Here is a 20,244-nt window from a genome sequence, read left to right as displayed (position 1 = left end):
TTGAAGAGTTGAATTAGATATAATCAGGGGTGTGATGTACCTGCTTGTTGCACATGCTACTCTTGCAAGCTGCGACTGTCCGTTTGCGCAAGCTCGATGCCATGTCCGTGCTGCCGCCGCTGCCTCCCACGCAGGCTACACCTAGGGTTGGATCTTCATCTTCTTGTCCTTCCGTTCGCTTGAAGCCCGGCGACCGCCCTCCAATGAGGGCGCGAGGAAGTGTTGTGTCGGTCTATCCAGCGGCGGCTAGGTTAGGAGCGAACCAGACTGGAGGCTGGAGCAAATGAATTGGGATTTTTCCTGCTGTCGATCGATATGGGAGGCGCCCGTTGGGGCCGCGAGCCTGCTATAGGGCCTGCCTTGCACTTATGTTATTGGCCCATTCAAATTGAAACATTTTTCTTCTTTTTTTACATTGCCTGCTCGTGCGTTGGGACGAACAAAACTAGCCTGGGCTAACCTGGACGACTCAAACTAGGTGCACACTTTCCAGCCACCTGAGGCGGTCGCCCATACCAGCCCCTATGGTGGCGTCGCCCCTTTTTGCGTGTATTGGGTAGTGAAAAATATTCCAGTGGCGCTTTTGATTTACCCACAGAATGGTTGAATTGCTTGTTTCTATGAACTGAGTTCGCCAATAATGTGAAGGATGCCAGTCTTTTCATCATATTGTAGATTGCTCAGATCTCAATATGCCAAAAGTAATCGCATGAAATATACACTAAAAGCCAGTGTGATGTGTGTGGCTACAAGTAGTCTGGCTACACGTCCTCATATAACATATCAAGGATGCACCATCTTACCAGATTAACCATTCGACTTACCAATGCAGTGTGGGAAGAAAGAAGTATTGCGACTGCGTATCCAAGCAATTGATGCCATGGACTCCTTCGTACAACCTTGTAAGCGAAAAAGAAGTTGCAGTGTGCCTGTACAAAGAACTAGCATAAGTTCAGTTACCTGCTTCTCAGAATTTTAGTTAGCCACTTACTGCAAAATTGTTTAATTGCGTTTCTTGGCTTAATTTAGTTTGCTACTGATTACATAATGCCACAACCTGTTAATCCTATTGTAGACTGCTCCTATCTATGTGTTTGATACTTACTGTTAAGAATTACCTGTTTGCCTTAACTTAAATATCTACTTGTTTGTTTAACTGCTTTGCTGCTGCAACAACGGGTTACAATGATGTTAATAACTACTTTCCAGCATCCAATTGAAATTCTTTAATTCCTTGTTTGTTTAACTGGTTTGCTGTTATAACTCCCAGTTGAGATGTTTTGCTAACTTCAACTTTTCTAAATCCAATCGGAACTTTAATGGCAAAACAGGTTAGCCCAAGATCAAAGAGCGAGGTCCCCATGAACGTTGCATCATCCCACAGCAGTTGCACCGGCCCAATCGTGCATTATGAATTGCCAACTGCTGATGCTCTAGAGGCTAAACTAGTGGTAGAAAGAGATTCTGCTTCTGCACTTAGAGATGAAGTTGACATGTTGAGGAAGCAAACAACACAATCACAAGTAGTACTCAAGACAACCATTAAATATTTGGTGGATTTCAAAACAAAGCAAGCTGAGACTGACCACATTGTTAAGGTCCTGAAGGAAAAAAGGAAATTAAATTCCCACTTGGTAAATAATAGGTGAAATGTTCTTTCCATCGTTGAATAACATTTGTGTTGTTTGTTCATGTAATCAATCAAACCATTTGTTCTAGAGATCATGTAATATTTTTTTTTGTTTTTTGGTTTGTAATTTTATTTGAGCACAAGTTTGTATTAATTGATAAGACTTGGAGACATTTCATTTGGATTGCTGTGGCAGACCTACAAATATGCCAATCGGGATGAATGTGCATTTAGCACTAATAGAAGTATAGATGGACCATAAGTGGCACGCATCGGAAAGGGCCAAGATGCTGGCTAAAAAAGGATGCTGTTGTAGCAAAAAAAGTATAGTGGCCTCGCTTATGTATGTTAGTTGATATTATTGATCCATATACTCTATAAGTGTTTATATGTCTGTTAGTTCTGTACATTCTTGGTTGATTGACTTGGTATTTGAATCTTGATACATCGCTTGTGTACATATCTAAATGGGAGTGCACATTATGCTGCGTGTGACATTTGAGTTGGACATGAAGTGTTCCAAATATTCGAATTCACCTTAAACTGGATTCCAGCTTCTGAATTTGAGTATAGGCATTTGTAAACCATATTCATATATGACAGTGGAATACATCTTTGTCGTCCTTTTGAAGATATATAAAAACACATAGAATGATTTATAAAGATTCATATAGGAATACAAAATGGATTCAAATTTAGTTGCCAGGGTAAACGTGGATGCTTATTGTCCCAAAATTGGAAAGAAGCGGCAAAATGTCCACTCCCACGTCGGCTGCCCGAAGCCAAGTGTTTGGGAGATGGAAATTATTGTCTACCAATTACACGGACAATCCATCATCCCGATTTCCACTGCTCTAAATAGGGGTAGCTTAGTAACTTCAATTAGACATGACATGACCGCCTCTGAACCCATTCCGACACGGTGGGCGGCAAACATGGGCGGCAAAACACATTTGATTCAAGCTTGTCCGAAAGACCTCTGTTTCTCCCTCCATTCCCCATTCATACACGGTGGGCGGCAAAACAAACTCGACTCGGCCGAAATCGATGTAGGCAAATATTTTCAATAGGGGCAGGTTTGTCACTTCACTCAGACATGACACAACCGCCCTACCTGTCAGCCCCGTTCATACACCATGGGCGCCAACCATGGGCGCCAACCACCCTCTCCTTGCCCGAAATCGCTCTGGGCAAATATTGGCGAGATGCGAGATTACCGTCCTATCCCCAACCGATGAGACGTCCAAATTTTAAACGGGTGCTAAGTTCACAACTTTCCAATATTTCAGACAGGCGCGTCCCAAAAACATGGTTCCTCGTACCTCTCCCTCCATTTTCCCATTCATACACTGTCTGCACTAGAACACCCCATCCCCACACCAGCCTCCGTCTGCCACCCCATCCATCGCCGCCGTCCTCCACCACATCCATCGCCACCGACCTCCACCATGCCGGAGCGCCTACCAAGACCACGTCGTCCACTGCTAGAGATGGATATTTCTCATCCACGGCGACGAACCCAATAGCCTTGCATCACGTCCTCTCGCTTCATCGGTGCCGCCGTCCTCTTTGCCGGGGCCGCTCACACGGCCTTCTCTTCCACCACAACGGGACTTATCCCCCGATGCACCCGTCTACCGTCGTAGATCTACTTCAACGCCACTGACAGCCATCGCACCCCCGATGCCTACATGGCGCCACAAGAGAGGTGGTACTTCATATCTCCTCAACTTTTTGATCTCAACCAGAAAATAGATCTTAAGTTGGTTACTCTACTTTCTTTTCAGCTCTTAGAATTTAGTTCTTAGTTTGAAGCAAACAATGGATGCTAAATATCATTTCTCCAGTTTGCAGCTTCAAATCTGCCATGGCACAGTCATAATACGGTTTAATTGATCATGCTTAGGGTTTAATTGATCATGTTGGTTCCGTGGTGGTTTCTTTAATAGAAATCGGAGGGGAAACCCTCTTTTTCTAAAAAAAATATGCTTAGACTTTCCCCCTTTTATTATCACTATACGATTAGACGTGCTTCGTGTCATAATAACACTGCTCCACCCATCAAGCTAAACAAGCTTAGTTCTTCAAATACAAATCTGATATTATTAAAATAGAGTTGTTTAATTGGTCAGCTAAATGTTCCTAAATTAGTTTCAAAAATGCATGTTTGTCGCTTGGGTGTGTATCTCTACAGGGTGCCCATGGTGGGCCGGCCCACCCTGGGATTTTGGGTCGTCCTAGGCCCCGATTCCCCTCTGTTCTGCTGCGCGCTTCCGATCTCTACTCGCCCCCAGCCGCCTGCCTCGCCGGTGACTTGCCGTCCCCGGACGACATGACTCTAGGAGGAGACACCGGACTAACAGGAGGCCAGGAGCCGCTCGCCCAACAGCGTCACCGCTGCCCGGGCATGCCCCCGTGCCGACCTTCCCAGTCCGTTCAGGGCTCAGGCGTGCAGCACCCACCAAGCCAACCCGATTTATCCTGAGATACGTCCTCAACACTCAGCAGCCACTCCTCATCACCCATTTTCTAATTGATTCATTACTCATTAGGCAAGACTGTCATTAGGGTTTGTTATGTGCTCAGTGCTACCTATACTTAATGGTTCAGATATATTTCGATAATCTTTAGTACCTCTAAAGTTCACAGGGTTTTCAAAATTCCGGCCCTTGGAACAGACACTAGTCATTTTGGATTGTTGGTCGTAGTGACATTGACCCAGATTACTACTGCAAGCCAGGTTTGTTGACAATTTTACTTGTCTTTCTTACTCATTTGATATAATATCCAATTATTCACGTCGATTAGTTGCAAACAATAAGTGCTAGACAAACTTCTTCATTCAGATTTTGGACGGTCTCTTACTGCAGTTACAATTATGCATACTTGTCCTAGTAAGCTCACAAGTAAATGATTGATTCACTACATCTCTGTTTTCCTTGTCATATTTGTTGTCAATATTCTTTTAGGGTGGACCGCCCTGTTTCTAAATACTGGAACCGTAGACATGAGTGAATAGTATTTCTCTATGTGATCTCTTCCATCATGTGTGGGCGCCGAACACTGCATTGTATAGAAAGAAAGTGTCATTTCCAGCTTTTACATAAGTTTTGATCTTTTACATGGAATACAATCTGCCTACTTGCTTTGTGTCGCACTACCAACACTCCACCCTTGAAGCTAAACATTATGCCACTCATAATTGCTTAGTTTATTTGTTCAAATACGAATTTCATATGATTCTAATGTTCCTACTTCAGTTTTGAAATGTGTGTCTGCCTGTTATAGAGACATAAGGGGTTTGTATTTCTGTGTGTGGTCTGGTCAGCACGGTTGGGGGGGTGAACTTTGCATATGCAGGGGTTTATATGGAGACACTCTTCGAGTTGAATCCGCAATGCATTCCATAGATAATCTGACTACTTTTTATGTTTTCATGAATCTTAGATTCTGAACAGCTTCATAATGATTATGAGCTTGCACACATGAAAAGAATAAAGCAGAACAATGCCGTGGCTATCAAACTTGGCATTAAGGGACTGAAATCAAGTCTGGATGCAATGCAATGCAAACGCTCTCCACCTACAGATTCATGCTCAGAATGTGATCCTAACAGTGATTCTGAGCTAGAGGGAGACCTAAGTCAATGTAGCTCCCTAGTGGAGGAGTCAGAGGAAGATGTCCTATCTTATTCACCCATCAAGGTACTTGCTCTAACTTTCCAAGGTTACATTGCTCGCACATATCTTGCAACTGATGCTTTGCATTGCTTCTACTTTGTTGAACTGCCATTAGCTTAGTTTACACATCGTGTATGTGAATACGCCCTGCCTATCCATTTTCAGTACATATTCCATCTGTCATCATACCATATTTATCCATTCAAATGTTGTTCTTGTGTATCAGACATTCAAAACGAAGAGGGCGATTGCTGATCGTGGAGGAGCACAAGCAAAGTATTTGGAAAAGGTAGTGGCACCTGATAAATCAAATATCCCATTAGGTGTAGTTGCAATATCACCTGACCCACAAAACACCCCAACTCTAGCAGACTCTAACCCTACTACACTGGTCATTTCTGATGCCCCAACTCAACAGACCCCAACTGCAGCAAACGGTATGATTATGCCAGTTGACATAGCACCAGTTGTACGACGCAAAACCCCCATTCCAGCAAAGAGTACACCAAATCCAGTTGCCAAATCCCTTTCGAACCAGAGAGAGCCCCAATTGCAGCAAATAGGACCCCTGTTCCATTTCTTCCCAGTTTAGAAGACGAAGCTTATGTTGTTGTCAGGAACTTTGTGCACATCTTTCCTTCATGGAAAGATTATACCGCAGACACAGAACAATTTCCAGTCTTCCTCCGCAACTTACGTGTAAGTAATGTACTAATGTTATTCATGGTCATTACAGCATATGTTTCTGCTGACAGAAGACACAAGATTTCATTCTTTTAAACAGGCAAGGAGCAAACTGCATTATGATGACGAGCAAGGGTTGGTTGCGCGTTTCAAGCACTCGTTGATGAAGTATCATTCCTACCTGAGGCAAGCGCACTTCGATGGCAAGCCTCTGAATGAAATTTCTGTAAAGTCTCCGGTGCTACATTTATCCGACGGTGACTGGAATAATCTTGTTACACATTGGTCTCGGCTGCAGCGTAAGGTACTGTCTATGACATCACATCACAATTTGAACTACATTTCTGCATTTGCATTAATGTCTCACTTGTACGAAAACTATTAGCAGAAGAACATTTGTTCTCAAGGGACCACAGAATCTCGCAACTATACTGCACACTGCATTGCTCTTGTGAGTACCTCTTGCCCTGTATGACCATACTTACTTTCATAGCTGTTTGATTATGTAGCATCATTGCACATGTTAGCCTTGTTATCGTCCATTCGGTGGACATTATAAGATCTGTATGGACTCTTACATAAATTTAGAATCAACCCAATGCTTTTGAAGAGGTTTAGCTCCGCAGTCCTCTTGTAAGGACTGAACGTCGTCTATCATTGTACTTACATTAACAGCTACTCCCTCCGTCCCATAATATAAGAACGTTTTGTACAGTACACCAGTGTTCAAAACACTCTTGTATTATGGGAAGAGGGATTGGTTCATTTTGTATTCCCTCCGTCCGAAAATACTTGTCATCAAAATGAATAAAAGAGGATGTATCTAGATGTATTTTAGTTTTAGATACATCTCTTTTTATTCATTTTGATGACAAGTATTTTCGGACGAAGGGAGTAGCATTCTGCATCTTATCTCCCTCACCCACCATTTAGTAAAAAAGATCAGATCTATATTTAATCTTACCAACAAGTAGAATACACAGACAATGCTAGTGCAGAAGTGTAGCCCATTGCTCTTGTCAGTACATTTTGTCCTGTAATGCTTGTACTTCCAGGGATTGGTAGTTGATTATGTAGCATCAATCTGCATCTTATCTTCATTATCCTCTATCCCTTCCAGTATTATCATATCTATAATTACTCTCTACAAAATGTAGAGTACATGCAATGCTTATGAAGAAGATTCTGTGCTGAAATTCTTGAGTTATCCTTCCCTTAACATGGAGAAGGGCATTATAAAGCCGGTGTTAACTGTTAATGTAAGTCAGTCCTTCTGAAGCCTTTATCCTCAATTGCTGTTTAATTTGCTCATACTCCCTATCATTTACTGCTGTTTAGTTTGTTGTTTCTACCAAAATTCATGTTCGCAAGAACCGTAAGTTCTAAGTTTTACTTGTAAAACCAAATTCCTTATTCATACCATGCACATTACTTAATGCTCCCTATATGTATGCTTGTTTTTGTGGATCTATAATCCAGTGTGTGGTGAAGCAGCCCACGTTTGCACCTTGTCATCTCCTGTTTTATCTTACTGATGTGGCTGATGATATGAACAACATGCCATGCACATTATCCAAAATAGATACAATGATTTTCTTTGCCCTTCATCTATGCTTGTTATGTTGACATGGTAATCCAGTAGTGTGGTGAAGCTCCCCGCATTATGAACAATGCCAAATTATGCTATTGATATTTTGAACTTACTCTTTATTTTCTAATTTGAAATTGGATGGAATTGACAGCACAGTTATCATCTTTGTTTATACACGTGCAAAACCTGTCATCTCTCTGCTTTGTTTCAGGGTGATATGCCTGATGGCATGCACAAGTCTGCTGAAGGTTGTGAGACAAACCCAACATATATTGCAGCAAAGAAGGCAAAACATCTTGAAGACAGCGAGACAACCCCAAAGTATTGTCTTGATGCAGTGTTCAAGTTACTTGAGACTAACAGTCAGACAAGCCCATAGAATTTGTTGTCTGAATTAGTTCGACTTCTTCAGTCCAAAGTTCTAGCAGAAAGGCATTCTGCAACTCAACTTCGACTTGAAGTCCTATCTCTAAGAAAGATTGCACAGAACACCAATGAGAACCTCATCGCTAAACATCTACACCTGGAAGCTATGACCGACATGCTAGTCCGGTCTCACAGCCTTGCTCAGCAGCTTGCGCAGCAGTTCCCCTGCAAGTCTAACCTTTTTTGAACTGTCTTGGAAGTGGTCTCGGTTCAATATTATTTTGTTACGCTGCAATGGTGCCCAGTTTTTGTAATCTGCTTCTTCGTTGCGCTTTTTGATCACTGGTGGCAAACTTCGATGCCCAGTGGATGTAATATACCTTAAATCCTTTATTGTATAGCGTAGGTTTATTCTTAGTTACTATGTCGTAATTTCTTTATTGTATAGAGTAGGTTTGTTCTTAATTCCTACTAGTTACTTCCATCATTCGCTATCTGAAAAAAATCAGATGTAGTCGACCGGGCCGAAACATTCGACTCTAATGGGCCTGGTTTTTAGCGGGCCACAATTGGGCCGGCCTGCGCCTTTCTTGGGCCCGAATGATTGGGGCATTCACACATTGCGCCAGGCCCAAACTTACACCGGCCTATATTTTAGTTGGGCCTTTTGTCGACCCAGCGCTTAGTTTGGCCCAGGTAGCGTTGGGCCATTAACATGCTGAATATTGTACTGGCCTGTTACGGCCGAGATGAAACCACGGGCCTTTAGCAGGCCAAAAAGCATGTTGGGCCTCAATTTTTACTAGTCGTCGACGGGCCTTCAGCAGGCCGAAATGTTGACTGGGCCTTTTTGGGCCCAGTTAGCTCACGGGCCGTTACCAGGCCGAAACATATCTCGGGCCTTAGTTGGCCCACTGATATCATGAGCCTTTAAGAGGCCGAAAGCTTAGTACAGGCATCAACGGGCCGAATTACGCGACAGGACTTTAACAGGCCCAAAGTCACGTTGGGCTTAACTGTTGCCACCTTTAGCACGGGCCGTTAGTGGGCCCGATGTCCCATCGGACCATATATGGCCCATGGGCAGCACGGGGCATTCCCAGGCCGAAAGTTACATCGGGCTGAAATGGGCCCATGTCTACATCAGGCCTCTAACAGGCCGAAAGTCACTAGGCTGTAGTTGGGCCCAAATATTCGGCGAGCAATTAATGGGCCAGATCTGGCTTCAGGCCGCAAATGGGCCCAAATATTGGGCGAACAATTAACGGGCCAGATCTGGCTTCAGGCCGTAAATGGGCCCAAATATTGGGCGAACAATTAATGGGCCAGATCTGGCATCGGGCTGTAAATGGGCCTTTATTAAGCAGGTCGTTATTGGGTTGGCCCACTAGTACCTGATTAAGTACTACGGGCCTTTGACTGGGCTGACCTTTTTAACCTATATGGGCCTCTATTGGGCCTAGCCACGTGTCGATGTATCATAGGCATGTCTCCTCCAATGGGCGGGCGACATTTGGCCCACTAACGAGCTGACAGGTGTTCCCTTCGGCCAATCAGAATTTTACACGTGGAAATTTCCCATTGGCTCGGGCTGTTAACAGGTTATCGGATCCAAAATCCGACCCGATAGCTTAACGGCGTTCCGTTACGGTGGATGCCACGTGTCGGTCACAATTGATGAAAGCACTTCTGTGACGCGCGATTTATTGTCATGGAAGTGGACACTTCCGTGATGATAATTTTGGTAATGTCATGGAACACTTCTACGACAGCACAGGTATGACTATCTTGATTCTGTCATAAAATCGTCATGGATGTACATGCATGAAAAAAAACACGACCTACTGTGACAAACACGTATCATCAAGGAAGTGTATTTTTTTGTAGTGCCACCTATTGCTTCTACGACTATCGCTACCGCTTAGTGATAAAGTAAAGCAATTACAGGGCGATTGCATTGCATACAATAAAGCGACAACCATATGGCTCCTGCTAGTTGCCGATAACTTGGGTTGCAAAACATGATCATCTCATACAATAAAATATAGCATCACGTCTTGACCATATCACATCACAACATGTCCTGCGAAAACAAGTTAGACGTCCTCTACTTTGTTGTTGCAAGTTTTACGTGGCTACTACGGGCTGAGCAAAAAACGTTCTTACCTACGCATCAAAACCACAACGATAGTTCGTCAAGTTAGTGCTGTTTTCACCTTCTCAAGGACCGGGCGTAGCCACACTCGGTTCAACTAAAGTTGGAGAAACAGACACCCGCCAGCCACCTGTGTGCAAAGCACGTTGGTAGAACCAGTCTCGCGTAAGCGTACGCGTAATGTCTGTCCGGGCCGCTTCATCCAACAATACTGCCGGACCAAAGTATGAGATGCTGGTAAGCAGTATGACTTGTATCGCCCACAACTCACTTGTGTTCTACTCGTGCATATAACATCTACGCATAAAACCTGGCTCGGATACCACTGTTGGGGAACATAGTAATTTCAAAAAAAAATCCTACGCACACGCAGGATCATGGTTATGCATAGCAACGAGAGGGGAGAGTGTGTCCACGTACCCTCGTAGACCGAAAGCGGAAGCATTAGCACAACGCGGTTGATGTAGTCGCACGTCTTCACGATCCGACCGATCAAGTACCGAATGCACGACACCTCCGAGTTCAGCACAAGTTCAGCTCGATGACGTCCCTCGAACTCCGATCCAGCCGAGCTTTGAGGGAGAGTTCCGTCAGCACGACGGTGTGGTGACGATGATGATGTTCCACTGACGCAGGGCTTCGCCTAAGCACCGCTACGATATTATCGAGGTGGATTATGGTGGAGGGGGCACCGCACACGGCTAAGAGATCCAAGGGATCAATTGTTGTGTCTCCAAGGGGTGCCTCCCTCCCCGTATATAAAGGAGTAGAGGAGGGGGAGGGGGTCGGCCATCCTAGGCGCGCCCCATGAGGAGTCCTACTCCCACCGAGAGTAGGACCCCCCCCCTTCCAAGTGGGAGTAGGAGAGGAGAGGGAAGGAGAGAGAGGGGGAAAGGAAAGGGGGGCACCGCCCCCCTCCTTGTCCAATTCGGACTTGGGGGGGAGGGGGCGCGCGGCTGCCCTTGGCCGCCCCTCCTCTTCTCCACTAGGGCCCAATAGGCCCATTAGTCTCCCCGGGGGGTTCCGGTAACCCCTCGGTACTCCTGTATATGCCCGATACTCCCCGAAACACTTCCGGTGTCCGAACATAGTCATCCAATATATCGATCTTTACGTCTCGACCATTTTGAGACTCCTCGTCATGTCCGTGATCATATCCAAGACTCCGAACTACCTTCGGTACATCAAAACATATAAACTCATAATATAACCGTCATCTAAGTTTAAGCGTGCGGACCCTACGGGTTCGAGAACTATGTAGACATGACCGAGACACGTCTTCGGTCAATAACCAATAGTGGAACCTGGATGCTCATATTGGCTCCTACATATTCTACGAAGATCTTTATCGATCAAACCGCATAACAACATACGTTGTTCCCTTTGTCATCGGTATGTTACTTGCCCGAGATTCGATCGTCGGTATCTCAATACCTAGTTCAATCTCGTTACCGGCAAGTCTCTTTACTCGTTATGTAATGCATCATGCGCAACTAACTCATTAGCTACATTTGCTTGCAAGGCTTATAGTGATGTACATTATCGAGAGGGCCCAGAGATACCTCTCCGACAATCAGAGTGACAAATCCTAATCTCGAAATACGCCAACTCAACATGTACCTTCGGAGACACCTGTAGAGCTCCTTTACAATCACCCAGTTATGTTGTGACGTTTGGTAGCAGACAAATTTTTCCTCCGGTAAACGGGAGTTGCATAATCTCATAGTTGTAGGAACATGTATAAGTCATGAAGAAAGCAATAGCAACATACTAAATGATTAAGTGCTAAGCTAACGGAACGGGTCAATCAATCACATCATTCTCCTAATGATGTGATCTCGTTAATGAAATGACAACTCGTGTCTATGGTTAGGAAACACAACCATCTTTGATCAACGAGCTAGTCAAGTAGAGGCATACTAGTGACACTATGTTTGTCTATGTATTCACACATGTATTATGTTTCCGGTTAATACAATTATAGCATGAATAATAAAAATTTATCATGATATAAGGAAATAAATAATAACTTTATTATTGCCTCTAGGGCATATCTCCTTCAAGAGCTTGCACATCCAAAAATCAAAAGCGCAAGACAACCTCTGCCTCTCTCTGCGACGGGCCTATCTTTTACTTTTCAGTTTTTACTTTCATGCAAAAGTCAATAGTATTCCTTCTCATTTCAATCTCAATTATTCTCTAATTGGGAAGCATCATGTGGTGAGGAAAGATCCAGGCACATATGGCCATTCAAATATATTGGATCATGAATTATTATTGTTGACAATTATCTCTATGATAAATAAGTTGGGAGGCGAAACATTAAGGCCCTATCTTTCTCTGTATTCGATGGATACCATTTGTTCTAAAAAATATATGCTTTGAGTATTAGCAATCATAGAAGACTATATGATAATTGAGTATGTGGAGCTCTTACTTAGACTTTGTTGAAGATAAGTTGAATTGCAATTGGTTGATAACTAAGAACCATAACATGTCAATAGATAGGTACTTGATCATGAGAAGTTCTATGAGAAATGAGCTACTGTTTGTGACACACACACACACACACACACACACACATATATATATATAATATGATGCTAGAAAAAGAATTATATATAAATATATATATAAATATAATGATGCTAGAAAAATAATTATCATTGATCAAACTTATGCACTTTGCTAGCATTCACACTTTATAAATTTTTTTTATCATTTACCTACTCGAGGACTTGCAAGAATTAAGCTTGGGGATGTTGATACGTCTCTAATGTATCTATAATTTATGAAGTATTCATGCCATGTTTACAACAATTTTATATGGTCTTTGTATGATTTGAATAGAACTAACCCGGATTGACGTTGTTTTCAGCAAAACTCCCATGGTGTTGTTTTTTGTGCAGAAATAAAAGTTCTCGCAATGGGCTAAAAACTTATGGTGATTTTTTGTGGACCAAAAGAGACCCCCCCAAAGCTTCGAGGAAGGACCAGAAGCCTCATGAGGAAGCCACAAGCCTAGCAGGCGCGACCTCTCCCCAGGTGGCGCCTAGCGAGCTTGTCACTCCCCCATGGGCCCCCTTGACGTGAGACCGACGCCAAAAATTCCTATGAATACCAAAAACCCCAGAAAGAAACCAAGAACTTCCGCTCCACCGCCGCAAGCCTCTGTACCAAAGCGATCTCATCTGGAGGCCTCCTCTGGCACCCTGCTGGAGGGGGAAATTGTCACCAGATGCCATCTTCATCATCCTGGAGGTCTCTGTGACAAGGAGGGAGTTGTTCACCCCGAGGCTGAGGGTACGTACTAGTAGCTATGTGTTGATATCTCTCTCTCTCATGTTCTTGATTTGGCACGATCTTGATGTACTGCGAGCTTTGTTTTTGGATCATATGGTGTTTCTCCCTCTCTATCTTGTCGTGATGAATTGAGTTTTTACCTCTGAGGTTTCACTACTATCGGATGGAATACTTGTTGGATTTGAGAACACTTGATGTATGTCTTGCATATGAATACCCGTGGTGACAATGGGGTATTATATTGATTCACTTGATGTATGTTTTGGCACTCAACTCGCGGATTCCCGAGGTGACATTGTGGTAATAATCTATGCATAGGGGTTGATGAACATTTTTGTCCTAGTTTCTTCGGTACAAATCTTTGGGCACTCTTTGAAGTTCTTTGTGTTGGATTGAATATTATGAATCCGAAGTTGTTTGATGCATATCGTATAATCAACTCATGGATACTTATGGTGATATTGGAGTATCTAGGTGACATTAGAGTTGGTTGATGTGTATCCTATGGTGTTATTTTAGTACAAACTCTATGTCTGTTTGTGACACTTATAGGAATAGCTCAATAGATTGATCGAAAAGAATGACTTTGAGGTGGTTTCGTACCATACAAACAATTTCATCTTATGTTGTCCGCTTGATAAGAACTTTGGAGTGACTCTTTGTTGCACGTCGAGGGATTGTTATATGATTCAATTATGTTAGCATTGTTGAGAGATTGCACTATGGAAGTATGAACCCTAGGCCTTGTTTCTAAGAATTTGCAATACAATTTGTGCTCACTTTTACTACTTGTTACTTTGCTGTTTTTTATTTCCAGATTACAAAAACCTATATCTACTATCCATACCACACTTGTATCACCATCTCTTCGCCGAACTAGTGCACCTATATAATTTGTCATTGTATTGGGTGTGTTGGGGACACAAGAGATTTCTTGTATTTGATTCCAGGGTTGTTTGAGAGAGACTATCTTCATCCTACACCTCCCACGAATTGATAAACCTTAGGTTATCCACTTGAGGGAAAATTGCTACTGTCCTACAAAACTGTGCGCTTGGAGGCCCAACATGAGTCTACAATAATAAGTTTTGTAGTAGACATCAATATGTTACTTGCCCGAGATTCGATCGTGGTATCTCCGTATCTAGTTTAATCTCGTTATCGGCAAGTCTCTTTACTCATTCCGTAATACAAGATCACGTGACTAAACTCATAGTCACATGAAGCTTCTTGTGATGTTGTATTAGCAAGAGGGCCCAGAGATATTTTTCCATCACACGGGGTGACAAATCCCAATCTCGGCCCATGTAACTCAACAGACACATTCAGATATACCTGTAGAGCATGTTTTCACCCAGTTACAAAGTGACGTTTGATAGCACACAAAGTATACCTCTGGTATCCCGGAGTGACACGATCTCATGGTCTAAGGAATTGATACTTGACATGAATAAAGTTGTAGCAAATAACTAAGTGATACGATCTAATGCTAAGCTTACGGTTAGGTCTGTCCATCACATCATTCTCCTAATGATGTGATCCCGTTATCAATTGAAAACTCATGGCTATGGTTAGGAAACCTTAACCATATTTGATCAACGAGCTAGTCTAGTAGAGGCTTACTAGGGACACAATGTTGTTTATGTATTCACACATGTATTTAATATTTTTGGTCAATACAATTCTAGCATGGATAATAAACATTTACCATGAACAGAAAATATGATAATAACCATTTTATTATTGTCTCTAGGACATATTTCAAACACACTTTGCTTACTGTGACTAACTTGCATTCACAAGTCCATAAACCTCGATAAGAGGCAATGGCCATTTCCTATGCTCACTGTGGTATCGATACTCTTACTTACAAAAAGCTACAACTAAACTCTATGCACTTGTAGATCATCAATAGCCACACTACCTCCCCCAGTTTCGGCGCGTAAGTCTTCTCCTGCAGCTATCCGGCTAGGTCCTAGAAGTCCGTGAGCATTGTCTCCACATCAACAGTAGCAGCCAACGGCATGGAGTGCTGCTAAGATCAAGCCGACCACCTCGAGGAAGATGGTGCTAGTGACTAAGGTTGCAATGTCAAGGCCCTGCAACAAATGAACCAATAGCTAGTAGCAAGCTCCATGTATTAGTAATTCGTACAACTAGCTCATATGTCCAAGAGCTCTCAAAAGTTCTTCATTGATTCCGACGAGATCTCCTTCGCTTAGTTCGCCTTGGGTCGAACGGAAATGGCTTGGTCCCTAGTCACACCCCCCTTAGCACCGCCATCCTCATCCGCTGCAACTCGAGTTCCGCCTATAGCTTTGGCTTGGAGAATGATCACAACATATGCGATGCTCACTTTGGAGTGTCGGCTGCAGCTCCTAGAGCAGATTCGAGTCCGACGCACTGCTTGGATTGCAGCCAGCCTGCCTTCAAACTTACCGAAGCATGAGGAGGAGGAGAGGAGGTGAGGCAGAGCCGATGTTTTCGGCCGCGGAGTATGAGCTCTCCCAAAGAGGAGGCGGCGGAGCAACAGACCATCCTAGACTCCATCCGCTAGGAGGCGAAGGTGGAGGCAAACCACCACTACCTCTGCGAGTCATGTGTGGAGGTGGACGCAATCTTCGGACGTGGAGTCCAGCGAGGAGTCGGAGCCACCTGTGGCACCCATCCGCCAGGTTGCAGGCCCGTCTAGCATTGCCAGCATGAAGGTGGTCGACATCTCCAACGACTAGTAGAAGTAGGCTAGGTTTATCTCAACGACACTTATTTTGGGACAGAGAGAGCAATATTTAGTAGTACAAACACTTTATGTGGTGCATGATCTAGTATGAATTTCAGTAATGAAGGTATATCGTTGCAATGGGCAAAAAATGAGTGCTGACGAATCATTCTCCGCGTATGCGCCAGCTTGGTGGTGGATTTTTTGGGGTGGGGTAGGGGTGGATTTTGCTAGGTAGTTGCAGATGCTCGCGCTTAGAGCATCTCCACTCGCGCCCCCAACATACCCCCAGGGCTCTTTTTTTAGCGCCGACATTGAAAAATTGGCCCAGTCGCACCCCTAGGGCCTTGTTTATAGTCGGCTTGGGCCAAAATAACAGTCGGCGAACCCGAGATGAACCCAAGCCCCCGGGGGTCGTCTGGGGGCGCCGACCGAAGCAAAAAGGCGTGTGGGTCCGCTCTGTCGGCGAGAGAAGGCCCTTTTCCCCATCGCCCCCTGCTTTCCCCCTTCATTTCCCTCCATTTCCCTCCATTCCCCCCTTTTGCCCCTCTTCTCCCGCCATTCTCCTCCATCTTCCCTCAATCCGGCTTCCATGCCGCCGAAGAAGTACACGACCCCTCGCGCCGCTACCGATGTCGATGCCACCCAGCCGAAGCAGAGGAAGCCGATGGCGCCGTCCTCCAAACCACCGGGCATGTCGAACACTGACTGAAGGTGGAGGTTCAGCGCCGGGAGGCTGTCACCACCGACCGGCGGAACAGGCTCAACACCAAGAAGGCCCGGGACAGGGCGGCGGCTGCGGCAGAGCAGGCGGAGGCGTCTCGCACGGCAGAGCAAGCAGAGGTGTCTCGCGCGGGGATGATGAATCCATCCAACGGCCACGTCCCGCACGCTCCCTGGAGCCAGCACAACGTCGGGTCGCCGACCGACTTCTCGGCCGTCGACAAACCCCTGGGGGTGCGCACCCTCGCCTGGCTACGCCGATAGCGACGCGCACGGCGGGTTCAACCCCAACATCGCCTTTTCGCATGGCCACCCCGCCCAGCGCACGCTCTCACCCGCATTCACCGGCGACCAGTACCCTCCGTACACCTACTCACCGCCGGCTTACGCAGCCTCCCCAATGCTGCCTCTGCACCGTGGTGCACTACACTTCTCGCAAGCCTCATCGTCGCATCTCGGCAACCCCGACGCGATGGAAGCCAACATGGACGACATCATCACGAGCGGCTGGGCCTCCGCCGCCGCCTCCCCCGAGTTCAATGCCCAAGACGATACAATGGACCTCATCGGCGACATGGACGATGAGCTCGACTACGGGGAAGAGGATGAGGAGCCGGCGCCTGCTCTGGCGAGGAAAGGGAAGAAGAAGAAGAATCGAACGGCCAGGACTGGCGAGCCGCTCGTCAAGTGGGCGTCCAAACAAGACGAGTGTCTCAACGAAGCGTGGAAGACCGTCTGCCTCAACCCGATCACCAGCACAAACCAGAGCGCCGACACGTACTAGGAGCGCATCAAGTCGGAGTTCGACGAGCGCAAGTTGGTCGACCCCTACTTCGCCACCATCCACAAGCGTGACTCGAAGGCCATGGCGAACCATTGGGCGTCATCCAAACGGCGTGCAACAAATGGCATGGGATCGTCGAGGAGGTCGCGGCTCGCCCGGAAAGCGGCGCCAACATCGAGGGTCAGGTATGCACAAACGCCGGTCCCTCGCTCATTTCCGCCGTTCGTCGCCGACACTTGTTCCTCGGTGCAGATGGTGCGGACGTTCGCCATGTACTACCAGGACAGCAACACCGACCAAGAGTTCAAGTACCTCCATGTGTTCTCTCGGATCGAGAAGTGTGAGAAGTGGGAGGACGTCCGGCGCACCCTCGCCAAGACCAAGGAGACATACAAGCCGTACGCGCCGACGTCAGGCGCGACCAATGGGTGCCCGGACGGCAACAAACGAGCCAAGTCGGCGAAGGACGCCGTGCCGGCTATTGTGCGGCTGCAAGCGTCCATCGAGTAGTGCCTCGGGGAAGCCAAGACCCGCGCCGCCCAGAGGGAAGAGAAAAACCGAGGCGCGGTGGTCGGCGTTGATGACGAACAGCGCCATGAAGCTCGACCTGCTCCAGGCCATCGTCGCTGCGAAGAAGAGGAACACCAACCTGGCATTCCTGATGGGGGAGAGGACATGTCGATGATGGACGAGCAGGTCAAGGCGTGGTACCTGGCGGAGTGTGGCCTCATCTTGAACCAGATGCCGTTGGTGGCTGTGCCAACTCCCACGCCGACCCCAACGCCGTCGTCAAGCCCGAGCGATGATGCCTCCACGAGGCCCAGCACAGAAGTCGCGCCGACGCCGACCAGCCCACACACGCCAACTCCCGCCAGTCCGACGCCGGAGGTCGACGCCGCCGTTTGATGCATTGCCTACTCATCCTTCCTTTTAAACGTCGAACTTTCGAGTTATTGATCACCGAACTGTGGCAAGGTAATCACCGAACTGATCGCCGAACTTGTGGCATTTTTTTGGGTAGCAGGAATGACAAGTTTGAATTTATGACGTCTTTAGGGGTGGCACCTGGGGGCGTGGCTTGAAACTAGATCGCCCCTAGGGCCAAAAAAGCGCCGGCCGAAGGGTCAAAATAGCGCCGGGCGATGCGTTGGGGGGCCGAACGAGCGGAGATGCTCTTAGTCATGCGTGACGCCCTGATCATATGGATGTATATTACATATGTGTAAAGTTTGGTAACGAAAAGTAAACATGTAAGCTATACAAAAATAACAAAATGGTGATTTTCAAATAGTGAATAATACATGCACTATTCATCTGTCCAAAATCATGATTTTGTCATTTTTGTGTAACTCACATGGTTACTTATTTGAGCATTAAAATTTGCACACGTGTAATATAGAATAGATCCATATAAACATGTTTATTTATTTTCAGGATTATTTGAAAATTTCAGAATAACATTTTGGCACAATTCAAAATATAGGGCTCTAATGCACCCGTGCTCCAAAGTGACTTTTTGCAGATGCTCGCGCTTAGTCATGCGTGACGCCCCTGCGCGTGGGTTGAAGAATCTGGCGCGTCTGCGTAATGATTCCCTTCGTTTGCTAAGCTAGTGATCAGCCGCCCGTCCATATCCAAGGGTAACCAGATGCTCTATATAATCTCTCGTGTCTCCGCCAGCCAAACCCGTCCGTCCTTGCACGCACGGACGCACTGCACCGACACCGATCCTCGTGCAAGCGACTTCCCCGGCGGATGGGGATGGGCGCCGCCGCCGCCGCGCTCCTGCCGCGGGAGGAACAGTGGTCGACGCTGGAGGACCAACGGGGGGGCGAATGCCCGCTGCTCTCGTCGGCGTGGAGCCTGCCAGGGCCGCCGGGGGAGGGGATCGGGAATGCGAAGCAGGGGGCGCTCCGGCGCGCCGCGGCGCGGGCGTGGGGCGCGCTGGCCGCGGGGGCGGCGGAGATGTCGGCGCTCGCGCTGTCCGACCCGCGGAAGCCCGTGTTCGCGGCCAAGGTCGCGCTGGCCATCGCGCTCATGTCGCTGCTCGCCTTCGTCCGCGAGCCGCGCGACTTCGTCAGCCACTCCGTCTGGGCCCTCCTCACCGCCGTCGTCGTCTTCGAGTTCAGCATCGGTACGCACGTTCCGATCCGACCGCCCCCTCCCTCCGACTCGGTGCTTTGCAGCGATTTGATCCACCTCTCTTCACTTTCTTCAACATTTCTGAGCCCCTTCCAAGTTTCAACTTCTGTTGTTATGAAGTGGACCCCTGGAGCATGGTAATGTTAACACTATGTTCGGTGCAGTTCTGCAGCGCTGCCTGCTATGGAGAGTTGAAGTTGACCTGGTGGTAGATAGATCGATTAAGTTACAGGTGTTTCTATGGTTTGTACTTCCTCCGTCCCAAAAATCTTGTCTTAGATTTGTCTAAATACGGATGTATCAAGTTACATTTTAGTATTAGATACATCCGTACCTAAATAAGTTAAGACAGAATTTTGGACGGAAGGAGTACAGTATTGTGAACTTGCAGATTCTGTTTTTTCTTTTTGAATAATCACCGGGGGGAGTGGATCCCCACCTGTCTACTTGCAGATTCTGTTTTTCTT

At 46.3% G+C, this 20,244-nt stretch overlaps 1 protein-coding gene across 1 annotated transcript in view; it reads left to right on the top strand.

Moving 5' to 3' along the window:
- Positions 1-19,335: 19,335 nt before the first annotated feature.
- The window catches only part of LOC119337457 (aluminum-activated malate transporter 9-like), a 4,778-nt gene continuing 3,869 nt past the window's right edge, over positions 19,336-20,244 (top strand). Inside the window, exon 1 of the mRNA XM_037609605.1 lies at positions 19,336-19,769. Within this exon, the coding sequence (XP_037465502.1) occupies positions 19,391-19,769 (379 nt within the window). The 5' untranslated portion in view covers positions 19,336-19,390. The remainder of the gene's footprint in view (positions 19,770-20,244) is intronic.

This window comes from Triticum dicoccoides, chromosome 7B (assembly GCF_002162155.2).
Source record: "Triticum dicoccoides isolate Atlit2015 ecotype Zavitan chromosome 7B, WEW_v2.0, whole genome shotgun sequence".
Taxonomy (NCBI): Eukaryota; Viridiplantae; Streptophyta; class Magnoliopsida; order Poales; family Poaceae; genus Triticum; species Triticum dicoccoides.
Note: the sequence above shows the minus strand (reverse complement) of the source record. Positions and strands in the feature narration are given on the sequence as shown.